At 42.5% G+C, this 22,580-nt stretch overlaps 1 protein-coding gene across 5 annotated transcripts; it reads right to left on the bottom strand.

Moving 5' to 3' along the window:
• Positions 1-890: 890 nt before the first annotated feature.
• Positions 891-6,133, bottom strand: LOC111956499 (cold-inducible RNA-binding protein B). 5 transcript variants are annotated; one of them, XR_011474606.1, is made up of 8 exons: positions 6,051-6,133; positions 5,149-5,258; positions 4,944-5,050; positions 4,565-4,727; positions 4,227-4,416; positions 4,043-4,104; positions 1,579-1,656; positions 891-1,464 (listed from the first exon to the last, which is right to left on the bottom strand). XR_011474606.1 is itself a non-coding variant. In XM_023976948.2 (7 exons), exons 2-7 carry the CDS (start codon positions 5,246-5,248, stop codon positions 3,677-3,679), a joined length of 636 nt encoding a protein of 211 aa, XP_023832716.1. In that variant the 5' UTR covers positions 5,249-5,258; positions 6,051-6,133; the 3' UTR covers positions 3,030-3,676. The 5 variants fall into 5 exon arrangements, 3 of the variants coding, with proteins under 3 accessions (XP_023832716.1, XP_023832718.1, XP_023832719.1); XM_023976948.2 differs by lacking the exons at positions 891-1,464; positions 1,579-1,656 and adding an exon at positions 3,030-3,690; XM_023976950.2 differs by lacking the exons at positions 891-1,464; positions 1,579-1,656 and adding an exon at positions 3,030-3,690 and having other exon boundaries at positions 4,586-4,727.
• Positions 6,134-22,580: the final 16,447 nt, after the last annotated feature.

The raw sequence follows: 22,580 nt of genomic DNA, 5'->3' as shown, positions 1-22,580 counted from the left end.
ATAGCAACAACTGCCCGAGTTACACCAGGAACGCACAATCCCTCCATCAGTGCTCAGACTMTCCGCAATAGGCTGAGAGAGGCTGGACTGAGGGCTTGTAGGCSTGTTGTAAGGCAGGTCCTCACCAGACATCACCGGCAACAAAGTCGCCTATGGGCACAAACCCACCATTGCTGGACCAGGCAGGACTGGCAAAAAGTGCTCTTCACRAAGTTGTGATTTTCTCTCACCAGGGGTGATGGTCAGATCCACGTTTATCGTAGAAGGAATGAGCGTTACACCGAGGCCTGTACTCTGGAGCGGGATCAATTTGGAGGTGGAGGGTCCGTCGTGGTCTCACAGCATCATCGGACTGAGCTTGTCATTGCAGGCAATCTCAACGCTGAGCGTTAGTGAAGACATCCTCCTCCCTCATGTCGTACCCTTCCTGCAGGCTCATCCCGATATGACCCTCCAGCATGACAATGCCAACAGCCATACTGCTCATTCTGTGAGTGATTTRCTGCAAGACAGTAATGTCAATGTTCTGCCATGGCCAGGGAAGAACCTTGATCTCAATCCCATTGAGCACATCTGGGACCTGTTGGATCGGAGTGTGAGGGCCATTCCCCCGAGAAACTTGCAGGTGCTTTGACTGGGTAACATGTCACAGCAWGAACTGGCAAATCTAGTGGTCCACAAGGAGATGCACCACAGTATTAGTGCAGCTGGTGGCCACACCAGATACTTAATTTAGATTTGGCCCCCCTTTCTTCAGGGACACATTATTCAATTTCTGTTAGTCACATGTCTGTGGAACTTGTTCAGTTTATGTCTCAGTTGTTGAATCTTATGTTCATACAAATATTTACACGTTAAGTTCCCCTAAAATAAACGCAGTTGACAAGAGCACGTTTCTTTTTTTGCTGAGTTTATATCCTTAAAACATGGTGTTGGTTAGTCTGATTTTATTGAAGAAACTAGTTCACAATATATCATATTGTTAGCGTAACAGTTAAGAGCATAGTGCCAGTATCCAAAAGGTCATTGCCTCAAATCCCTGAGCAAAACACGTAAAAAAAATTGCCCTTGAGTAAGGCACTTCATAATTGCGCCTGTAAGTCGCTCTGGATAAGAACTTCTGCTAAATGTACATAGAAACAGGTTACTTTAAAACAACTAGTTACTGGAACAGGTGAAACTATCGACTACATCCGTCTAGAGCTATGAACACCAACACGAGGAAAGTAGCTTTTTTTGTAACATGTTAGTATGGTGTCCCATAGACAAATCACTTCACCTAAAGCTGTTTCCCCAAAGAGATGTAGCTTGTAGGATCTCTATACAAAATGTTTAAGATGAGAAAATATTTTTCCCCAGAACTCCTGGGAACCAGTGACTGCATTGAAGACAGAACTCAGCCAATGCAGAGTACTGGGTTGATGTGGACTCCACTGCTACTCACACCACCTCCAGACACTGGACCTGAGACCAAGGAATGAAAGAACTAATTAGTTAATATTGCATAAATCATGCATTTTCAGAGCATTTGATGTGGCAGCTTCACAGATACGAAAAACTGTACGAAAATAGACAAACCTGGAACACTGCTGCAGGAGATTCCAGTTTATCACCATCTGCCACTGGAGAGTTCAGTCTCCAAAAATTGAACTCACCCTAAAAGAGAAGACATTCATGACATTAGAACAGAATCTCACAAAGACAACAGGACTTTGGCATGCAACAGCATAACTTGTTCGACTACCCAGACTTTATACACAATGCTTAGAACCACGCTATTAAAACAAAACAGATAAGAGCAAGAAAAAAAATACACACAAATCAGTGGGTTGTACATCAAGAGGGGCAATTGAGGTGATCACAATTGAGTTTGACTGAAATACATAGAAGACATGACGGAAGAGTAATCGTACTGAGGCCAGGTTAAGTCATTTCGCTAAGGCACATTTCAAGAGGGGGCAGTTGTGGACTTAAGCATCGTGTGTTGCAAAATGGCCAGGGGACGTTTGACTGGCAGTCTCTGCAGCAGGGGGACAACGGCTAAAACATTGCTGGAAATAAAATAACTGAAGGATGTGAGCAAAAGGAGTTTACCTCACGTGAACTGGCCTATTGATTGTCCACAAATGAACTAGGCAAGAGAGCAGCTTTCACTTCTGACGAGCACTGGTTGGTAGGAGCAACAGGTCATTCGCCAAGGACTTGTAGACATTTTCTGTAGCTGAGCAATGAAGCATTAACAGGACCCTCCCCCCCACCCCCATGAGTAGGCCACACTAGTCATGTCAAGAACATACAATATTCCTCTAGGCGAATTAACTACCCATTTATTTACCAAACCACTACTAAAGTGCCCAGTGGCATCAAGTACTCAAACTAAACTGTTAAGGGCAACCATAGTCAAAGCTTTGACTACCAGTACCCCACTAACCATTAGCCACTAAAAGGCAAACCCCACACTTCAGCCTCAGAGGGAAAATATGCCAACAGAAGTTACTTCTATAATACTGTAACCATGGCACTTCCTGTGAATAGCAGTTATTCCCTGTGAATTAAATTTATTCCCAGTTTCGGGATGTATATGTTGGAAGTTAAGTTTCTGTAGTACCAGAGAAGTTGTTAAACACCAGAAGGGAAACATTTAAATGCTATGAAGATACACCAACTGGCAAATACTGACAAACTGCTAACCTCCCCATAAGTACGTTCAAGGCACAAGTATTTTCAACAAATCGTTTTAATGGGCTCCATGAAGCCAAAATTGACAAAAAATAATCTTCAATGTTGATGATACAAAGAACAGAAAGTACAAAATCGTTCCCAGGTGGAATATTGGGGAAGAGTAGTAACAGTATGAATTGGTATGTTTTTTTTGTTCTCTTTAAGTTAAGTCCATTATAACAAGCACATTTAAAATGCAGGCTTTTGAGCAGAGCAAAACACTGCGGGCAGATTGGAGCCCGCTGCAATTTGCAACTTCATGAACAGCCGGCCACTTCAGGCGTGCAGTGTCACCAGCCTTAAAGGAATTCACTATTTTTGGAAACTTAACACAGGACCGTCGGCTATATCAAGAACCTCAATGGTATGGGTGAAGGCATTGCTGCCTAGCAACACAAGGAATGCATTCATAAAATCCAAAAAGCACTTCCCGGCCAGTTTTCTAAAGCACCTAAGTGGATTTTTTTTTACTGTTTTAAAACTTGGCAGGAGGTAGGTCGGACATTGTCGTTTAAAACAAAAACAGGAAGTTAACAAGCCCCATTGATATCCCAATATTAATATATAGGATTCAAATGGTGATGTCAGACAGTGCTGGATAGGAACAGGGCGTAGAAAGTAACTGATGCTGTTATTCAAAAACAGCCATGTGATGCAATATTTGAGTTCACTAAATTTGCAGCACCAACAAGTACGACATTATGCTTTATCAATTGAAATGCCATAAGAGCAAATAGAGATGCATCCTTTAGAGAACACCTCCAACTTCTATTAAACATGGTTTGTAAATGAATGGCCGAAACTCATGGCTAAATTTAAAGACGCTCGAGCTACTTAAACACAGAATAGGACTACAAAAAATCATCAGGTCAACACGTGGACAAATTTCTTGAGAGGAGCGCATCTTTTTAAATACAGCCAGCCAAGGGATGATCTTGAATCGGGGGGCAGATTTTTACTCGTGAGCAGCTGAGGACAAGAAGTGGGCACACAGACACTGAGTTTAGGAAACAAGTTCACGAACATTTGAGTTTGACAACATCCAACATGGTTACCCACTAAACAGTCGCAAATAGCTTAACCAACTAGTGTTGGAGGTCTTTCTGTAATAAACAGTGCTGGGAGTAAGATGAAGCAAATATGATCCCAGCAAATTGAATGAGTTCAGAGTACACTTAAGGGAGGGAAGGAACGGCGCACTGAACTTGAAGGCATTCTATACTAGTCAGGGGAATGGATTTGATTCCAGAACCTTGAGGAAGTGTCCTAGGCCTATTGATGCAAGCACATCATTACGCTAGTACACACAACTCATACATACCATAACTGTCGTAGCTGTCTCTGTAGGATCCCCCAGAGCGATCCCCGTAGCCTCCCTGGCCCCTAACATTGGAGGAGAAAAAAATATATAGGTAAGGTCGCTGTCCGCTGTAAAGGATGCAAGACAGGAATTTCTACAAACAATTTGTGTATCTCTTAATTGGCAGTCGGACATGTCGCCTCACCTATTGTCCCTGTATCCTCCGCCACCAGAAGAGTATCCTCCTCCGCCACCACCACCACCGCTCCTGTATCCACCGCCACTTCCATAGCTCCGGTCTCCGCCGCCACCATAACTCCGATCTCCTCCGCCGCCGCCATAGCTCCTCTCACCATATCCCCTGTCACCACCACCACCACCATATCCTCCACCACCTGGGAACAAAACACCACAGGACTTCAAAAACAAACTCACGGCTAAAGAAAGCTCACACTGAAATGTAACTACGGCTAAGAGGGAGGGCAAGACAAAACGCTAATGGATGATGGGGAGCACACCATCTTGCAGATTGCCTGCCCATACCTCGCGAGTAAACTCGCCCACCTCTTCCTCTCCCCCCTCCATATCCACCTCCACCGCCATATCCACCACCTCCTCTGGACCCTCTGAATCCACCACCGCCGCCTCCTGAACGACCACCACCCTTGCCCGCCTCATCCACACGAATTGTTCTGCCGTCAACGGACTGCAAGAGAAAAGAGGTTAGCCATCGCAGTTCATAAACATTTGTTTTATGTATGGGTTTAATGCATTGAAATGTGTCTGGTGGGCCATCATATTGTTTGTAGCTGTAAGACATTTATAGTGGTAGGGGAGATATTCAAACACTTGTGTTATAATAATTATACATGCAAAAACGAGGTAAATAAATGCGTCGGTAAATTGTGATCAACATATCTACCTTGCCGTTCATGCCATCCAAAGCGTCCTTCGCATCCTCGGCATTATCGTACTTTACGAAGCCGAATCCACGAGACCTTCCTGTTTCTTTGTCCCTGATGACATCAACTGAGCGAGACCAAAACATTAATTAACCGGAAGTTCAACATTTCTGATAATATATTTAGTAGCTAACCATCGCTCAAATAAAATTACTTTGGACGCACCTTTTGCAATGTTACCATACTTAGCGAAAGCTTCAGCCAGAGATTCTTCTGTTGTGTCGAAGCTCAGGCCACCGACGAAAAGTTTTCCTTCGTCGGACATGTTTCTTTGTCTGCAAGGGAAAAAGCCCGGGTCAAATAAAATCCCATTAAGTATCGTTACCTGGCCATTTCCATTAATATCAAAGTTACATAACGTACTCCCGATACCTACATGAGTTGTAAATCTAGCTAGGTCACATCTAGGGTAGTTAACAATTGTCTGACGCACATTGCGCACAACATAATTAGCTACGTTAGCCAGCTAGCGCTAGGCCAACCTGTAAATAATTATCGGAATTCAGGTAAATACAACAATTTCGAACGTTATTTAACCTGCTATGATGGAAAACAAATTACGCGTAAACCGTACGCGGTGATCAGCCGTCTGGCTAAATGAGTCTTACAGACCGGAGAAGAAGAAAAAAAACAGGCCAAGAGGGGAGCGCCATTTTACACCACGTTGTTGGCCTGCTTCGCCACCTGGTGCTAAGCTAAAGGCGAAGACGCAGCCATCTTTACAATGAAGTTGATAGTTACCGTTAGGTGAAACGAAGACTGAAATTAGCAAAAAAATGAAATTTAAAAAAGGAGGGTTAAACATCCGTGTATTTAATGTATGTTAACCAACTAGTTCTCGCAGAAAAACTAAGATCAGTTTAAGTGAACTGGCAAAATGCATGTGGAAAATTAACGTTCGGGAGTACCTTCGCTAGCTAAAGCGGCTTTCGAACCACGTTTATTCAACAATAACTAAATTTCTGTAAATTACACTATAATTATTTAGAATACCTAAAGACGACCAAAATAACGCTAAATCAGGCAATCAGCTAAATACACCAGCCACAAAATATATAAAAACGTACCTTTTACGGACAGAACGAGAAGAGCTGGTGTTTAGAGAGGCACGTCGTCGCAAAAGAAATGGAAGCGCACACTCTGTCTGTGACGACTGTTAGCGAAGTATTTAAATGACTTTGCGGGGGGGGCGTGATCTTGTCTTATTTGAATATGGGCACATCTTTTTCGCGGTAACCTTTCATTGACAATTTCAAACGAATTGATTAAATTATAACAGCTATTCAATAATATATGAGTTTGCTATTTGAGTTTGTAAACTTATACGCCCAATGTATTTGACACTTTTAAAGTCAGTCGAAATTGGGCTATATTTGATTAATTATTAAGGCTACTTTGCCCACTGGTTTTATATAGGCWAATTTTTTATTTTTTTTCTCCAAAAGTGGAAAAGATAAACATGGTAATGGTCCATTGTGTCCATGTATCTCACAGTCCACTTTCTCTGCATGTACTGTATGTCACCCAATGCATAGGCTTGGTTTGCTAGTCTCTGCAACTGTAGGCCTTAGTCAAGCTACTGTGCTTTTCTTCCTAAAGTATTATTGAAAAGAAAAAATAACCAGACCTTGCCAGATTTTGATGCTGGCATGAATCGGTATATGGAATTGTTTGACCTTTGGCATTGGCCTGCATCTAAACTGAACAAAAATATAAACGAAACATGCAACAGTTTTAAAGATTTTACTGAGTTACAGTTCATATAATCAAATCAAAGTTTATTTGTCACGTGCGCCGAATACAACAGTAGACCTTACAGTGAAATGCTTATTTACAGGCTCTAACCAACAGTGCAAAAAAGGTATTAGGTGAATAATAGGTAAATAAATAAAAACAACAGTAAAAAATAACCGTTATATTTTACCTTTATTTAACTAGGCAAGTCAGTTAAGAACAAATTCTATTTGTCAATGACGGCCTAGGAACAGTGGGTTAACTGCCTTGTTCAGGGCAGAACAACAGATGTTTTACCTTGTCAGCTCGGGGATTCGATCTTGCAACCTTTCGGTTACTAGTCCAACATTCTAACCACTAGTCTACCTGCTACCAGAAATAACAGTAGTGAGGCTATATACAGTAGCGAGGCTATATACAGTAGCGAGGCTATATACAGGCACCGATTAGTCGGGGTGATTGAGGTAGTATGTACATGTAGATATGGTTAAAGTGACTATGCATATATGATAAACAGAGAGTAGCAGTAGCGTAAAAGAGGGGTTGGCAGGTGGTGGGTGGCGGGACACAATGCAGATAGCCCGGTTAGCCAAAAAAAGCTGTAGAAACTTTTGAGGCAAATGGTGGTCATATAAGGAAATCAGTCAATTAAAATATATTCATTAGGACCTAATCTATAGATTTCACATGACTGGGAACACAGATATGCATCTGTTGGTCACAGATACCGTTAAAAAATAAGTAGTGGATTAGAAAACCAGTCAGTATCTGGTGTGACCACCATTTGCCTCATGCAGCACAAACACATCTCCTTCGCATGGAGTTGATCAGGCTGTTGATTGTGGCCTGTGGAATGTTGTCCCACACCTCTTCAATGGCTGTGCGAAGTTAATGAATATTGGTGGAAACTGGAACGCTGTCCTACACATCGATCCAGAGCATTCCAAACCTGCTCAATGTTTGACATGTCTGCTGAGTATGCAGGCCATGGAAGAACTGGGACATTTTCAGCTTCCAGGAATTGTGTACAGATCCTTGCGACAGATCCTTGCGCCGTGCACTATCATGCTGAAACATGAGGTGATGGCAGCAGATGAATGGCAGGACAATGGGTATCTCACAGTTCTCTGTGCATTCCAATTGCCATCAATAAAATGCACAAAAAAATTGTGTTCGTTGTCCGTACCTTATGTCTGCCCATACCATAACCACACCACCACCATGGGACACTCTGGTCACAAGGCAACCATACTGTTAAACAGCCACCACTAGCACATTAGAGGCTGCTGCCTATACCCATAGACGAGAAATAATTGGTCACTATAAGTAATGGAACACTAGTCACTTTGATAATGTTTACATAACTTGCATTTCTCATCTCATATGTATATACTGTATTCTATACTATTCTACGGTATCTTAGTCACTTTAATAATGTTTACACATCTTGTATTACTCATCTCATGTATATACTGTATTCTATACTATTCTACGGTATCTTAGTCACTTTAATAATGTTTACACATCTTGCATTACTCATCTCATGTATATACTGTATTCTATACTATTCTACGGTATCTTAGTCACTTTAATAATGTTTACACATCTTGCATTACTCATCTATGTATATACTGTATTCTATACTATTCTACGGATCTTAGTCACTTTAATAATGTTTACACATCTTGTATTACTCATCTCATGTATATACTGTATTCTATACTATTCTACGGTATCTTAGTCACTTTAATAATGTTTACACATCTTGCATTACTCATCTCATGTATATACTGTATTCTATACATATCTACGGTATCTTAGTCCATGCCGCTCTGACATCGCTCATCCATATGTATATATACTTAATTCCTTTCCTTAGTTAGATTTGTGTGTATTGGGTATATGTTGTGAAACTGTTAGATATTACTTGTTAGACATTACTGCACGGTAGGAGCTAGAAGCACAAGCTTTTCGCTACACCCGCAATAACATCTGCTAAACACGTGTATGTGACCAATAAAATGTGATTTGATTTGACATCAGCAAACGCTCGCCCACAGGAGCGGTTTACATGTTGCTTTTATATTTTACATGAACATGAACATGAAAGATGTATAGGATTATTGATTTTGAGGTGAGCTATTAGTGGGCAGTGCTTAATTTGTAAATTGGGAGGTGCCGGGAAAAAACAAGTCGAGCCCTGGTGGCTCTGATGTAACTGAATGTATGAGAGAGAGAAAGTAATCACCTTTATAATAAAGCATTGCATGCAGAACATCGCTTTTGCGGCTGGCATAGTTCAATAGAGTAGATGCGCTTGCAGAAGATGTACACATAGTGATTCTTTTTAAAGCCTATGTTTCGGGATAAAGGTTGCCTTTTATAAACGCATTTCATGTAATTCTACATAATATTTATTTGATGACTAGAGACTTTAGCAYAATCTTTTTTAATACCTAAAAATAAAAGAGATCAATAAAAAATACCTTGTCTCTCATCTATTAATAGCCRAGGCCTAGGTGTGTGGAGACACACATATTGTACAAAATGAAGAGAAAATTATAGTCCTAAAAAAGCTTTCCAGTTTCACTGACTCACCCAATATTGCGCAGCTCAATCACCGGCGATGGACGATGCGCTCGTGCCAAAAGCCTATCTCTCTTGTTATATTTTCTAAAACAATGTTTTTCGCTCAACAGGCCTATTTGAAAGTTGAAAACATATTTGTAGCCTACAGACAGATTAGTCTTCTCTCTTCAACAGAATCCATTTGCTTTCAACCCTGTGTTTTCCCGCGATGTTTCTATTTTAAATATTGCAAAAGGCCTGTTTTGGCTGCATGCTGTTGCAAACATAATCCCACACTCAATTCGTGCAAATATTTATAAAATATTTCAGCATTTTTCGTTATTTTCTGTGTGGCTAAATTCGTGTGAAAAGAGAAAGGCACAAGTTTTTGTGCGACTTCATTAATAGGAAAYYAAAAAAAAATTCAGGTAATACTTTGGACCAATCTATTGAGTTATTAGGGATGTTCTACACTGTCTTTTTTTGTGTCCCATATTTATTTACAGTATCAATCAAACGTTTGGACACAACACAACTGATTGGCTCAAGCGCATTAAAACAAATAAACTATTAACAAGGCACACCTGTCATTTGAAATGCATTCCAGGTGACTACCTCATGAAGCTGGTTGAGAGAAAGCCAAGAGTGTGCAAAGCTATCATCGAGGCAAAGGGTGACTACTTTGAAGAATCTAAAATCTAAAATCTATTTAGATTTGATTAACACTTTTTTGGTTACTATGTGATTCAGAATGTGTTATTTCATAGTTTGATGTCTCCACTATTATTCTACAATGTAGAAAATAGTAAACATAAAGAAAAACACTGGAATGAGTAGGTGTGTCCGAACTTTTGACTGGTACTGTACAGTTGTGGCCAAAAGTTTTGAGAATGACACAAATATACATTTTCACAAAGTTTGCTCTTTCAGTGTCATTAGATATTTTTGTTAGATGTTACTATGGAACACTGAAGTATAATTACAAGCATTTCATAAGTGTCAAAGGCTTTCATTGACAATTACATGAAGTTGATGCAAAGAGTCAGTATTTGCAGTGTTGACCCTTCTTTTTCAAGACCTCTGCAATCCGCCCTGGCATGCTGTCAATTAACTTCTGGGCCACATCCTGACTGATGGCAGCATAATCAATGCTTTGGAGTTTGTCAGAATTTGTGGGTTTTTGTTTGTCCACCCGCCTCTTGAAGATTGACCACACGTTCTCAATGGGATTAAGTACTGGGGAGTTTCCTGGCCATGGACCCAAAATATCTATGTTTTGTTCCCCGAGCCACTTAGTTATCACTTTTGGCTTATGGCAAGGTGCTCCATCATGCTGGAAAAGGCATTGTTCATCACCAAACTGTTCCTGGATGGTTGGGAGAAGTTGCTCTCGGAGGATGTGTTGGTACCATTCTTTATTCATGGCTGTGTTCTTAGGCAAAATTGTGAGTGAGCCCACTCCCTTGGCTGAGAAGCAACCCCACACATGAATGGTCTCAGGATGCTTAACTGTTGGCATGACACAGGACTGATGGTAGCGCTCACCTTGTCTTCTCCCGGAAAGCTTTTTTCCGGATGTCCCAAACAATCGGAAAGGGGATTCATCAGAGAAAATGACTTTACCCCAGTCCTCAGCAGTCCAATCCCTGTACTGATGTTTTTCCTGGAGAGAAGTGGCTTCTTTGCTGCCCTTCTTGACAACAGCCATCCTCCAAAAGTCTTCGGCTCACTGTGCGTGCAGATGCACTCACACCTGCCTGCTGCCATTCCTGAGCAAGCGCTGTACTGGGTGGTGCCCCAATCCCGCAGCTGAAACACAACTTTAGGAGACGGTCCTGGCGCTTGCTGGAGTTTCTTGGCGCCCTATATCCTTCCTGTTTGGCCCTGTCCTGGGATATCATCGATGGGGCACAGTGTCTCCTGACCCCTCTTGTTCTCAGCCTCCAGTATTATGCTGCAGTAGTTTATGTGTCGGGGCTAGGGTCAGTTTGTTATATCTGGAGTACTTCTCCTGTCTTATCCGGTGTCTTGTGGTGAATTTAAGTATGCTCTCTCTAATTCTCTCTTTCTCTCTTTCTTTCTCTCTTCGGAGGACCTGAGCCCTAGGACCATGCCTCAGGACTACCTGCATGCCTTGACTCCTAGCTGTCCCAGTCCCACCTGAGCCGTGCTGCTGCTCCAGTTTCAACTGTTCCTGCCTGCTGCTATGGAACCCTGACATGTTCACCGGACGTCTACCTGTCCCAGACCTGCTGTTTTCAACTCTCTAGAGACCGCAGGAGCGGTAGAGATACTCTTAATGATCGGCTATGAAAAGCCAACTGACATTTAACTCCTGAGGTGCTGACTTGCTGCACCCTCGACAACTACTGTGATTATTATTATTTGACCATGCTGGTCATTTATGAACATTTGAAACATCTTGGCCATGTTCTGTTTAATAAATCTCCACCCGGCACACGCCAGAAGAGGACTGGCCACCCCTTCATAGCCTGGTTCCTCCTCTAGGTTTCTTCCTAGTGTTTTGGCCTTTCTAGGGAGTTTTTTCCCTAGCCACCGTGCTTCTACACCTGCATTGCTTGCTGTTTGGGGTTTTAGGCTGGGTTTCTCTACAGCACTTTGAGATATCAGCTGATGTACGAAGGGCTATATAAATACATTTGAATTTAATTTGATTTGATTTGATGCCTTTCTTCACAACAATTGAACCGCTCTCCTTGAAGTTCTTGATGATCCGATAAAATGGTTGATTTAGGTTTTAATTTTTTATTTCACCTTTATTTAACCAGGTAGGCTAGTTGAGAACAGTTCTCATTTTGACAACTGAGACCTGGCCAAGATAAAGCAAAGCAGTTCAACACATACAACAACACAGAGTTACACATGGAATAAACAAACATACAATCAATAAATACAGTAGAAAAATCTATATACAGCAAGTGCAAATGAGATAGGATTAGAGAGGTAAGGCAATAAATAGGTCATGGTGGCGAAGTAATTACAATATAGCAATTATACACTGGAATGGTCAGATGTGCAGAAAATCAATGTGCAAGTAGAGATACTGGGTGCAAAGGAGCAAGATAAATAAATAAATACAGTATGGGGATGAGGTAGATGGATGGACTATTTACAGATGAGCTATGATACAGGTTGCAGTGATCTGTTGAGCTGCTCTGACAGCTGGTGCTTACAGCTAGTGAGGGAGGTAAGAGTCTCCAGCTTTAGTGATTTTTGCAGTTTGTTCCAGTCATTGGCATCAGAGAACTGGAAGGAGACGGCGGCCGAGAGGAAGACTGGCTTTGGGGGTGACCAGTGAGATATACCTGCTGGAGCGGCGCCCTACTACGGGTGGGTCCTGCTGATGGTGACACCAGTGAGCTGAGATAAGGCGGGCTTTACCTAGCAGAGACTTGTAGATGACCTGGAGTCAGTGGGTTTGGCGACGTGTATGAAGCGAGGGCCAGCCAACGAGAGCATACCAGGTCGCAGTGGTGGGTAGTGTATGGGGCTTTGTGACAAAACGGATGGCACTGTGGTAGGACTTGCATCCAATTTGTTTGAGTAGAGTTTGAGGCTATTTGTAAATGACATCGCCGAAGTCGGGATCGGTAGGATGGTCAGTTTTACGAGGGTATGTTTGGCAGCATGAGTGAAAGGATGCTTTGGTTGCAAAATAGGAAGCCGATTCTAGATTTAATTTTTGGAATGGAGATGTTTAACTTGAGTCTGGAAGGAGAGTTTACAGTCTAACCAAAACCTAGGTATTTGTAGTTGTTCACATATTTCTAAGTCAGAAACCGTCCAGAGTAGTGATGCTGGGCGGGCAGGTGCGGGCAGCGATCGGTTGAAGAGAATGCATTTAGTTTTACTTGCATTTTAAGAGCAGTTGGAGCCACAGAAGGAGAGTTGTATGGCATTGAAGCTCATCTGGAGGTTAGTTAACTCAGTGTCCAACGAAGGGCCAGAGGTATACAGAATGGTGTCGTCTGCGTAGAGGTGGATCAAAGAATCACCAGCCAGCAAGAGCGACATCATTGATGTATACAAGGAAGAGAGTCGGCCCGAGAATTGAACCCCTGTGGCACCCCCATAGAGACTGCGAGAGGTCCGGACAACAGGCCCTCCGATTTGACATACTAAACTCTATCAGAGAAAGTAGTTGGGTGGACCAGGCGAGGCAATCATTTGAGAACCAAGCTGTTGAGTCTGCAATAAGAATGTTTGTGATTGACAGAGTCGAAAGCCTTAGCCAGGTCGATGAATACGGCTGCACAGTAATGTCTCTTATCGATGACAGTTATGATATCCGTTTAGGACCTTGAGCAATGGCTGAGCCTTAGCTTTCCTAACTGCCTGTGTATATTTGTTCCTAACTTCCCTGAAAAGTTGCATATCACGGGGGCAGTTCGATGCTAATGCAGAACGCCACAGGATGTTTTTGTGCTGGTCAATGGCAGTCAGGTCTGGAGAGAACAAAGGGCTATATCTGTTCCTGGTTCTATTTTTTTTGAATGGGGCATGCTTATTTAAGATGGTGAGGAAGGCACTTTAAAAAATAACCAGGCATCCTCTACTGACGGGATGAGGTCAATATCCTTCCAGGATACCCGGGCCAGGTCGATTAGAAAGGCCTGCTCGCTGAAGTGTTTTAGGGAGCGTTTGACAGTGATGAGGGGTGGTCGTTTGACCGCAGACCCATTACGGATGCAGGCAATGAGGCAGTGATCGCTGAGATCTTGGTTGAAAACAGCAGGGGTGTATTTGGAGGGCAAGTTGGTTAGGATGATATCTATGAGCGTGCCCGTGTTTACGGATTTGGGGTTGTACCTGGTGGGTTCATTGATAATTTGTGTGAGATTGAGGGCAACAAGCTTAGATTGTAGGATGGCCGGGGTGTTAAGCATGTCACAGTTTAGGTCACCTAGCAGCATGAGCTCTGAAGATAGATGGGGGGCAATCAATTCACATATGGTGTCCAGGGCACAGCTGGGGGCAGAGGGTGGTCTATAGCAAGCGGCAACAGGTGCAATCTTACTGGCAGCAATATCCTTGCCTGTGAAGCCCTTTTTGTGCAAAGCAATGATGACGGCATGTGTTTCCTTGCAGGTAATCATGGTTGACAGAGGAAGAACAGTGATTCCAAGCACCACCTTCCTTTTCAAGCTTCCAGTCTGTTATTCGAACTCAATCAGCATGACAGAGTGATCTCCAGCCTTGTCCTCGTCAACACTCACACCTGTGTTAACCTCTCTGGGATATGTGGGGCGGTAGCGTTCCACCTGGCCAACATCCAGTGAAAATGCAAAGCGCCAAATTCAAATAAATTACTATAAAAATGTAACTTTCATGAAATCACACATTCAATATACCAAATTAAAGCTACACTTGTTGCGAATCCAGCCAACGTGTCAGATCTCAAAAATGCTTTACGGCGAAAGCAAACAATGCTATTATCTGAGGATAGCACCCCAGCTAACAATCACAGACCATCATATTTCAACACTCCCGGGGCGACACAAAACGCAGAAATAAAGATATAATTCATGCCTTACCTTTGACGAGCTTCTTCTTTTGGCACTCCAATATGTCCCATAAACATCACAAATGGTTCTTTTGTTCGATTAATTCCGTCGATATATATGCAAAATGTCCATTTATTTGGAGCGTTTGATCCAGAAAAACACCGGTTCCAACTTGCACAACGTGACTACAAAATAACTCAAAAGTTACCTGTAAGCTTTGTCCAAACATTTCAAACTACTTTTGTAATACAACTTTAGGTATTTTTTGACGTAAATAATCGATKAAATTGAAGACGGGATGATCTGTGTTCAATACCGGAGGAAAACAATGTGTAGCATGCTTTCTGGTCACGCGCCTCTAACAAACAGTACACTTCACTGGAGCCTCATTCTGAACATGGCTACTTCTTCATTTCTCAAAGGAAAAACCTCAACCAATTTCTAAAGACTGTTGACATCCAGTGGAAGCGAAAGGAACTGCTGAAGGTCCCTTAGAAATCTGGATTCCCAATGAAAACCCATTGAAAAGAGAGTGACTTCAAAAAAATAAAAATCTGAATGGTTTGTCCTCGGGGTTTTGCCTGGCAAATAAGTTCTGTTATAGTCACAGACATGATTCAAACAGTTTTAGAAACTTCAGAGTGTTTTCTATCCGAATCTACTAATAATATGCATATATTATCTTCTGGGGATGAGTAGGAGGCAGTTTACTCTGGGCACGCTTTTCATCCTAACGTGAAAATGCTGCCCCCTATCCTAGAGAAGTTAACGAGAGAATCACTGACATGTCAGCTGGTCCTTTTGTGGCAGGGCTGAAATGCATTGGAAATGTTTTTTGGGGGATTCAGTTCATTTGCATGGCAAAGAGGGACTTTGCAATTAATTGCAATTCATCTGATCACTCTTCATAACATTCTGGAGTATATGCAAATTGCCATCATACAAACTGAGGCAGCAGACTTTGTGAAAATTCATATTTGTGTCATTCTCAAAACTTTTGGCCACGACTGCATATAAAAACATGTAAACGTGCAAACAACAACTGCCTGATTTAGTTTTTGGTATATTTGGCCTTTTTATACATGTTCTGTATTTTCACCGAAGAAAGCAATAATTAATCAACACACTACTGTGAATAAATGGACACTAGCTGTTATAAAACYGAAACTGCTGTCCATAAATAAATTGTGAGAAATGCTCAGTCTGAAGCCATTTGGCTATGGGTTTCACAGCCTTATAATAATAACAATACAAGTTATATCGCATTAAAAAGGGTTTATTTACAACCTATGGGGTATAAGATGTTGAGAATAGTGGCATAGGAGAGTCTGAAATGAATGAAATACCCTAACCCTAAGATATGTCCAATCTCAGCAGCAATTTCCATTGAGAAAAGCTCAGTATGAAGCCATTCGGCTATGGGTTTCACAGCCCTATATTAATGATATAAGTTATATCACCTTATAAAAGGGTTTATTTACAACCTCTGGGGTATAACATGTAGGGCAAAGTGGTATAGGAGAAAGACAAATAACCCCTAACTTGAGTTCAGTCTTCACCAATGAGAACCAAGATGGGCCTAGCTTCGTCCTTCATGAATGGGAAAGGCCTTGATTCTAGGACGTAGAAAATTCTCCATCCATCTCATTAGATCAGAACAGAATGGATCAACAGTGATTCATATAACTGGTTTGCATCCTAAAAAAGTATAGTTGTGTTTTGCTGCATAACACACTTACATTATTTGTCCACCCATATGATGTGAATCATCGTCAGGTTATTAGATGTATAAGCTTCTGTAACAAAAGATAATTGGGCATAGGTGAGGATAACAGAGCAGAGAGAGGGAGAGAGAACACAAAAAGCTAATCTCATTCTAGTTTTGTGAGTGATACAGGTGTGCTTCTCTCTCTCACCACAGCAATGGCCACACGTTGGTCTATGCAAGCTACAATGTTGCGTAAACCATAAACACGGGCCGGCCCAACACAAATCAATTCTTAGAATGCCAGGCACGTTTTCACATTACGTGTTTTAAGGGGCAGGAGAATTACAGAGAAGTCAACTTGAATTAACTCTGATTGATTATATTATAATTTTTACATTGCAAACAGTGACAATTATTTTTCATGCCAAGAGAGGTACTGATCCTGGCAAATGGGTTCTGGAACAAAACAGTCTAAAATTGAGAGGTGCCGGATCCTGTTCTGGCAGGATCCGTCTCAAATTAAGCACTGGGAGTGAGCAGAGGGAGAGAGGCGAGCTGTTTTAAACTCTTTGACACAACATTTATTTGAATTCTGAACACTCCCGTTAAATTTGTGACATTTGTGTGTGTGTGTGTGTCTTGCCTGCTCTGAGACCTCTATCCCCTTCTTTATTAAGTCGAAGAGACAAGAGTGTCTTTGTTAGGAAGTGTGAACGGGAAGGTTGGTCCCTTCAGGTTCATGACTGTACTTTGTACACAGACCCACAAAGAATTGGAAAACAAATCCAATTTTGATAAACTCCCATATCTATTGGATGAAATACCACAGTGTGCCATCACAGCAGCAATATTTGTGACCTGTAGCCACAAGAAAAGGGCAACCAGTGAAGAACAAACACCATTGTAAATACAACCTATATTTATGATMATTTATTTTCCCTTTTTGTACTTTAACTATTGGCACATCGTTACAACACTGTATGTAGACATAATATGACATGTGAAATGTCTCTATTCCTTTGGAACTTTTGTGCGAGTAATGTTTGCTGTACATTTTTTATTGTTTATTTCACTTTTGTTTACTTTCTATTTCACTTGCTTTGGCAATGTAAACATATGTTTCCCATGGCAATAAAGCCCTTTGAATTGAACTTTGGATCCTTACAGGGGTGATAGTCGATAGTTGGTGAAAGATCTACCCCCCATCTAGAACAACAAAGATGTGACCATCCCCCACCTCACGGAATGCAATGTGGTTCACACTGGGGCAGATGGCTGTCCCATTCACAGTAAACTCTTGATTGTGTGGATGGAAATGAGAATTCTGGCCATGTGGCCAAGATATATCCCCATGTAAATGAACAGCAAAACCCCCACAGAAGACACAGTAAATGCAAAGTTGTTGGGTGCTAGGGCATGCTATACATGCAGCATAAGGGATAGTGTTTTAAATGGTGGCAAAATCATCAATTACAATGCAGGCCCGGAAGTTTTGAAGTATGTAATTAATTTTCAATTCTCTATCTAACACTTTACATGTGGAATGTGGAATTTTTCCATTCACGCTGTTTCCACAAAGTACAAAGGTTAGAGTATAATCAGTGTTCCTCTCCATAARCCAAAGTGTGCAACACCGCTATCTGCTGGCTTGAAAAGGTAGATTTTTCAGTGTCCTTAGACTTTCTCTTCCTTTCCTACTCTTTTTCACGTTGACATTATATTTTAAACTTCAGTCAATTAGCAGACGCTCTTATCCAAAGCGACTTACAATTAGTGCATTCATCTTAAGATAGCTAGGTGAGACAACAACACATCATAATCGTATCAAGTACCCTCAAGTTCCCTTAACAAAGTATTTATCGGCAAAGTCAGTGGTCCCTTCTTCCTCCTCCTCTTCCTCTTCCTCCTCCGGTCCTTTATGGGTTCTACAGGTTTATTTTTTCTTTAATTTTCTGTTGAAATAACTTTGTATTTAAACGTACCGCCACATGTTATCCTCACTTATGCCCAATGAGCTACTTGATGGGGAAACAATTTACTGAGACCAGAAGAGTAATTAGATAAAACACCTAGCTGTTTCGACCTTTGAKTGCCCGGCTATGAAAAGCCAAGTGACATTTACTCCTGATCTACTGACCTGTTGCGCCCGCTAKTGTCACCCTCCAGGTGTCGCCCATCTTCCCCAGTGTATTTATACCTGTGTTCTCTGTTTGTCTGTTGCCAGTTCATTTGGTCAAGCCTACCAGCGGTATTTCCGTACTCCTGTTCTTTCCTTTAGTCCCTGTTTTTTCCTCTAGTCCCTGTTTCACGGTTTTGACCATTCTGCCTGCCTTGACCCTGAGCCTGCCTGCCGTTCTGTACCTTGTGACACTACCCTGGATTATTGAACTCTGCCTGCCCTGAGCCTCCATGACGTTCTGTACCTTTCGGACTCTGCTCTGGATTCCTGAAATCTACCTGCCCCCTGTTTTTGTAATTAACCTTTGTTACTTTGAACTCTGTGCATCTGGGTCTTCTCCTGAGCCGTGATACTCTACAACCACTGTGATTATTATTTGACCCTGCTGGTCATCTATGAACATTTGAACATCTTTGAGAACAATCTGGCCTTAATGGCCATATACTGTTATAATCTCCACCCGYCACAGCCAGAAGAGGACTGGCCACCCCTCAGAGCCTGATTCTTCTCTAGGTTTCTTTCCTAGGTTCCTGCCTTTCTAGGGAGTTTTTCCTAACCACTGTGCTTCTACATCTGCATTGCTTGCTGTTTGCGGTTTTAGGCTGGATTTCTGTATAGCATTTTGCGACATCTGCCGATGTAGAAAGGACTTCATAAATACATTTGATTGATACAAAATTAATGTTCTATGGTTATCAAATCAAAATTTAGTGGTCATGTACACAGATCTGCAGATGTTATCGCAGGTGTAGCAAAATTCTTATGTTTCTAGCTCCAACATTYCAGTAATATCTAGCAATATAATAACAATACACACTATCCATAAAACAATAGTATGGACAGTAACAATACAGACAGTATGGACAGTTTATGAATATAAAAGGTGTGTACAGCAGTAGTTGCAGTGCTTTCAGAAAGTATTCYCACCCCTTGARTTTTRCCACATMTTGTTGWGTTACAGCCTGAATTTAAACTGGATTAKATTTAGATTTTGTGTCACTGGCCTACACACAATGCCTGGTCCAGTCAAACATCTGTGCCGAAGGTACGCRGACCTCTTCCTCCTGCTCAGGGAAGAGCGGGGGCTGATAACCCAGGGAACACTCAAAGGAAGATATACCCGTGGCAGAGCAAAGAAGAGTGTTGCAGGCGTATTCCACCCACACTAGTTGCTGGCTCCAGGTGGTGGGGTTGGCGGAGACCAGGCAGCGCAGAGTCATCTCCAGGTCTTCGTTGGCTCTCTCCGACTGGCGATTGGACTGGGGGTGGAACCCGGAAAACAGGCTGGCCAACGACCCAATGAGTGGTCAGAACTCTCTCGACAACGGAGCCGCCAAGGACTTCTGGGATGCCTCGGAAGCGAGGTGGAATCCTTGGAAGGGCGAGTGAAATCAAATCTCCTCTCCTTCCTTCGTTCCCGTACTCGCCCATCGATCCGAATGGCCAAGGCGATGAGCGAGTTGAGATCCCGGGCTGCAAGCTGGTCCTTTACTTCCTCCGATACTCCATGCAGGAACATGTTGAACAGTGCTTCTGAGTTCCAGGCACTCTCAGCTGCCAACGTGCGGAAATCCATCGCATAGTCTGCCACACTGCGGGAGTCTTGCCGAAGCTGGAGTAACTTCCTGGCAGCCAATCTCCCGGACAGTGGAGCATCGAAAACTTTCTTAACCTCTGACCCGAACTACTCCAGACTGAAGCATACAGCCGAATGTTGTTCCTATACTGCCGTAGCCCAGGCGAGAGGCCTCCCGGACATCAGCATGATGAGGTACGCTATCTTAGAATGGTCAGAGGGGAATGAGGAGGGCTGCAGCTCTATCATGGAACACTGAGTCAGAAACGTCKGAAAGGTGCCCGACTCTCCATCGAAGCGTTCTGGGGGAGGTYAGCTGGGTTCCCYGGAAACCGGGATGACCGGGAAGGCGGCATTGCTAACAGTCGGGTTACTAAGAGGCTGGGAGGTTACCATCGTGGAAGGCTGCCTAACAGACAAGCCTTCCATAAGACCACAAAGCAACTCCTCGTGCCTTCCAATGGTGGCTCCTTGGGAGGAGATGGCGTTGCGGAGCTGATCCGAGTCTGCTGGGTCAGTCATGGCCAGTTCGTACTATCACGTTTCAGGTAAGACCCAGATGCAGACAGTGTCGAAATAACTACATTTTATTACTAGTACAGGGGCAGGCAAGAAGACAGGTCAAGGGCAGGCAGAGGTCAATAATCCAGATAGGGTGCAAAAGGTCAAGAACAGCAGGCAGTCTCAGGGTTAGAGCWGGCAGGGGTCAATAATCCAGTGTGGTGTGGCAAGGTAGAGAATGACAGGCAGGCTCAGGGTCAGGGCAGGCAGATTGGTCAAAACCAGGAAAAACTAGAAAACAGGAACTAGAACAGACAGGAGCAAGGGGGAAAAAAGCTAGTAGGTTTCACAAAACAAAATGAACTGGCAACCGACATACAGAGAACACAGGTATAAATACCCTGGGGATAATGGTGATAATGGGCGACACCTGGAGTGGGGTGGAGACAAGCACAAAGATGGGTGATACGGATCAGGGAGTGTCACTAGAATATAGTATATACTGTACATATAAAGTGGGTAAAATAATATGTAAACATTGTTAAAGTGACCAATGTTCAATGTCTCTATATACATGGGGCAGCAGTCTCTAAGGTGCAGGGCAGAGTACCGGGCAGTAGCCGGCTAGTGATGGCTGTTCAACTGCCTGATGGCCTGGAAATAGCTGTTTTTCAGTCTCTCGGTCCTGGTTTTGATACACGTGTACTGTCTCCGTTTGATAGATGGTTGCAGGATGAACAGGCCATGGCTCGGGATGAGGGACAAAGAAATATCAACTCATTAATTTTGATTCAATGGTGTAATGATAAAGTAAGTAATATTGATGTAAATCTGGGCCCGTATTCATCAAGCGTCTCAGAGTAGTAGTGCTGATCTTGAATCAGGTCCCCCCTGTTCATATAATCTTATTCATTATGACCTAAAATACAAAACTGATTCTATACTGAACAAAAATATAAATGCAACATGCAACAATTTCAAAGATTTTACTGAGTTACGGTTCATAGAAGGAAATCAGTCAATTGAAATAAATTCATTAGGCCCTAATCTATCGATTTCACATGACTGGGCAGCCAATCAGAATAAGTTTTTCCCCACAAAAGGCCTTTACAAACATATAAACTATTTTGAGTGGAGGGCAGTATTGTTGCAACTCCCTTTTTCTTGTTGTGTCCAAAAAGCAACAGTGGAGGAGGTCTGGAGGGAGAGTAATTTGGCCAGACTGGAAGACAATTCTGTTCATGCTGCCAGTACCTACAGATCTGCTATCCTAATTTGATCAATCTGTCGTCGAGAACATTTTCAGGGAAATGCTAATTATAGTGTACTCAAGGTTTAAAAGGCTTCTAAAGTTTGTAATTTCTACTTTAAAACTTGAGACWTGATTTGCCCTAACAAACATAGTATCAACCCCTACAAAAATGTCAATTAATTATAATCCACATAATAATTCCCATTTCCTGTTGCTGGAGGATTATTTTCCTGTTGTCAGAAACAGGGTCAAATGAACAGTGCATCTGTATGTGTTTCTCTGTCTGCTGGAGGCTTGTATGTGCTTGAGAAGACAGTGTGAGTGTGAGTATGAGTGAGGCGAGAGGACGATTTGTTCCAGACAAAGCCTGCTTGCACGATGCCACCCCCGTCTGTCTCACACACACACACACACACACACACACACACACAGATGCCCCCGTCTGTCCATCTCTGCCCACCATCCCGGCTGTCTCACAGTCTAGTGATATCGACAGGCATGCCCTCTCGCCTACTCCACTACCAACGCTGAGGGGGCTATAGCTTCTGCCGTTG

This window comes from Salvelinus sp. IW2-2015, linkage group LG32 (assembly GCF_002910315.2).
Source record: "Salvelinus sp. IW2-2015 linkage group LG32, ASM291031v2, whole genome shotgun sequence".
Lineage (NCBI taxonomy): Eukaryota > Metazoa > Chordata > Actinopteri > Salmoniformes > Salmonidae > Salvelinus > Salvelinus sp. IW2-2015.
This window is presented reverse-complemented; position numbering and strand designations above follow the sequence as displayed.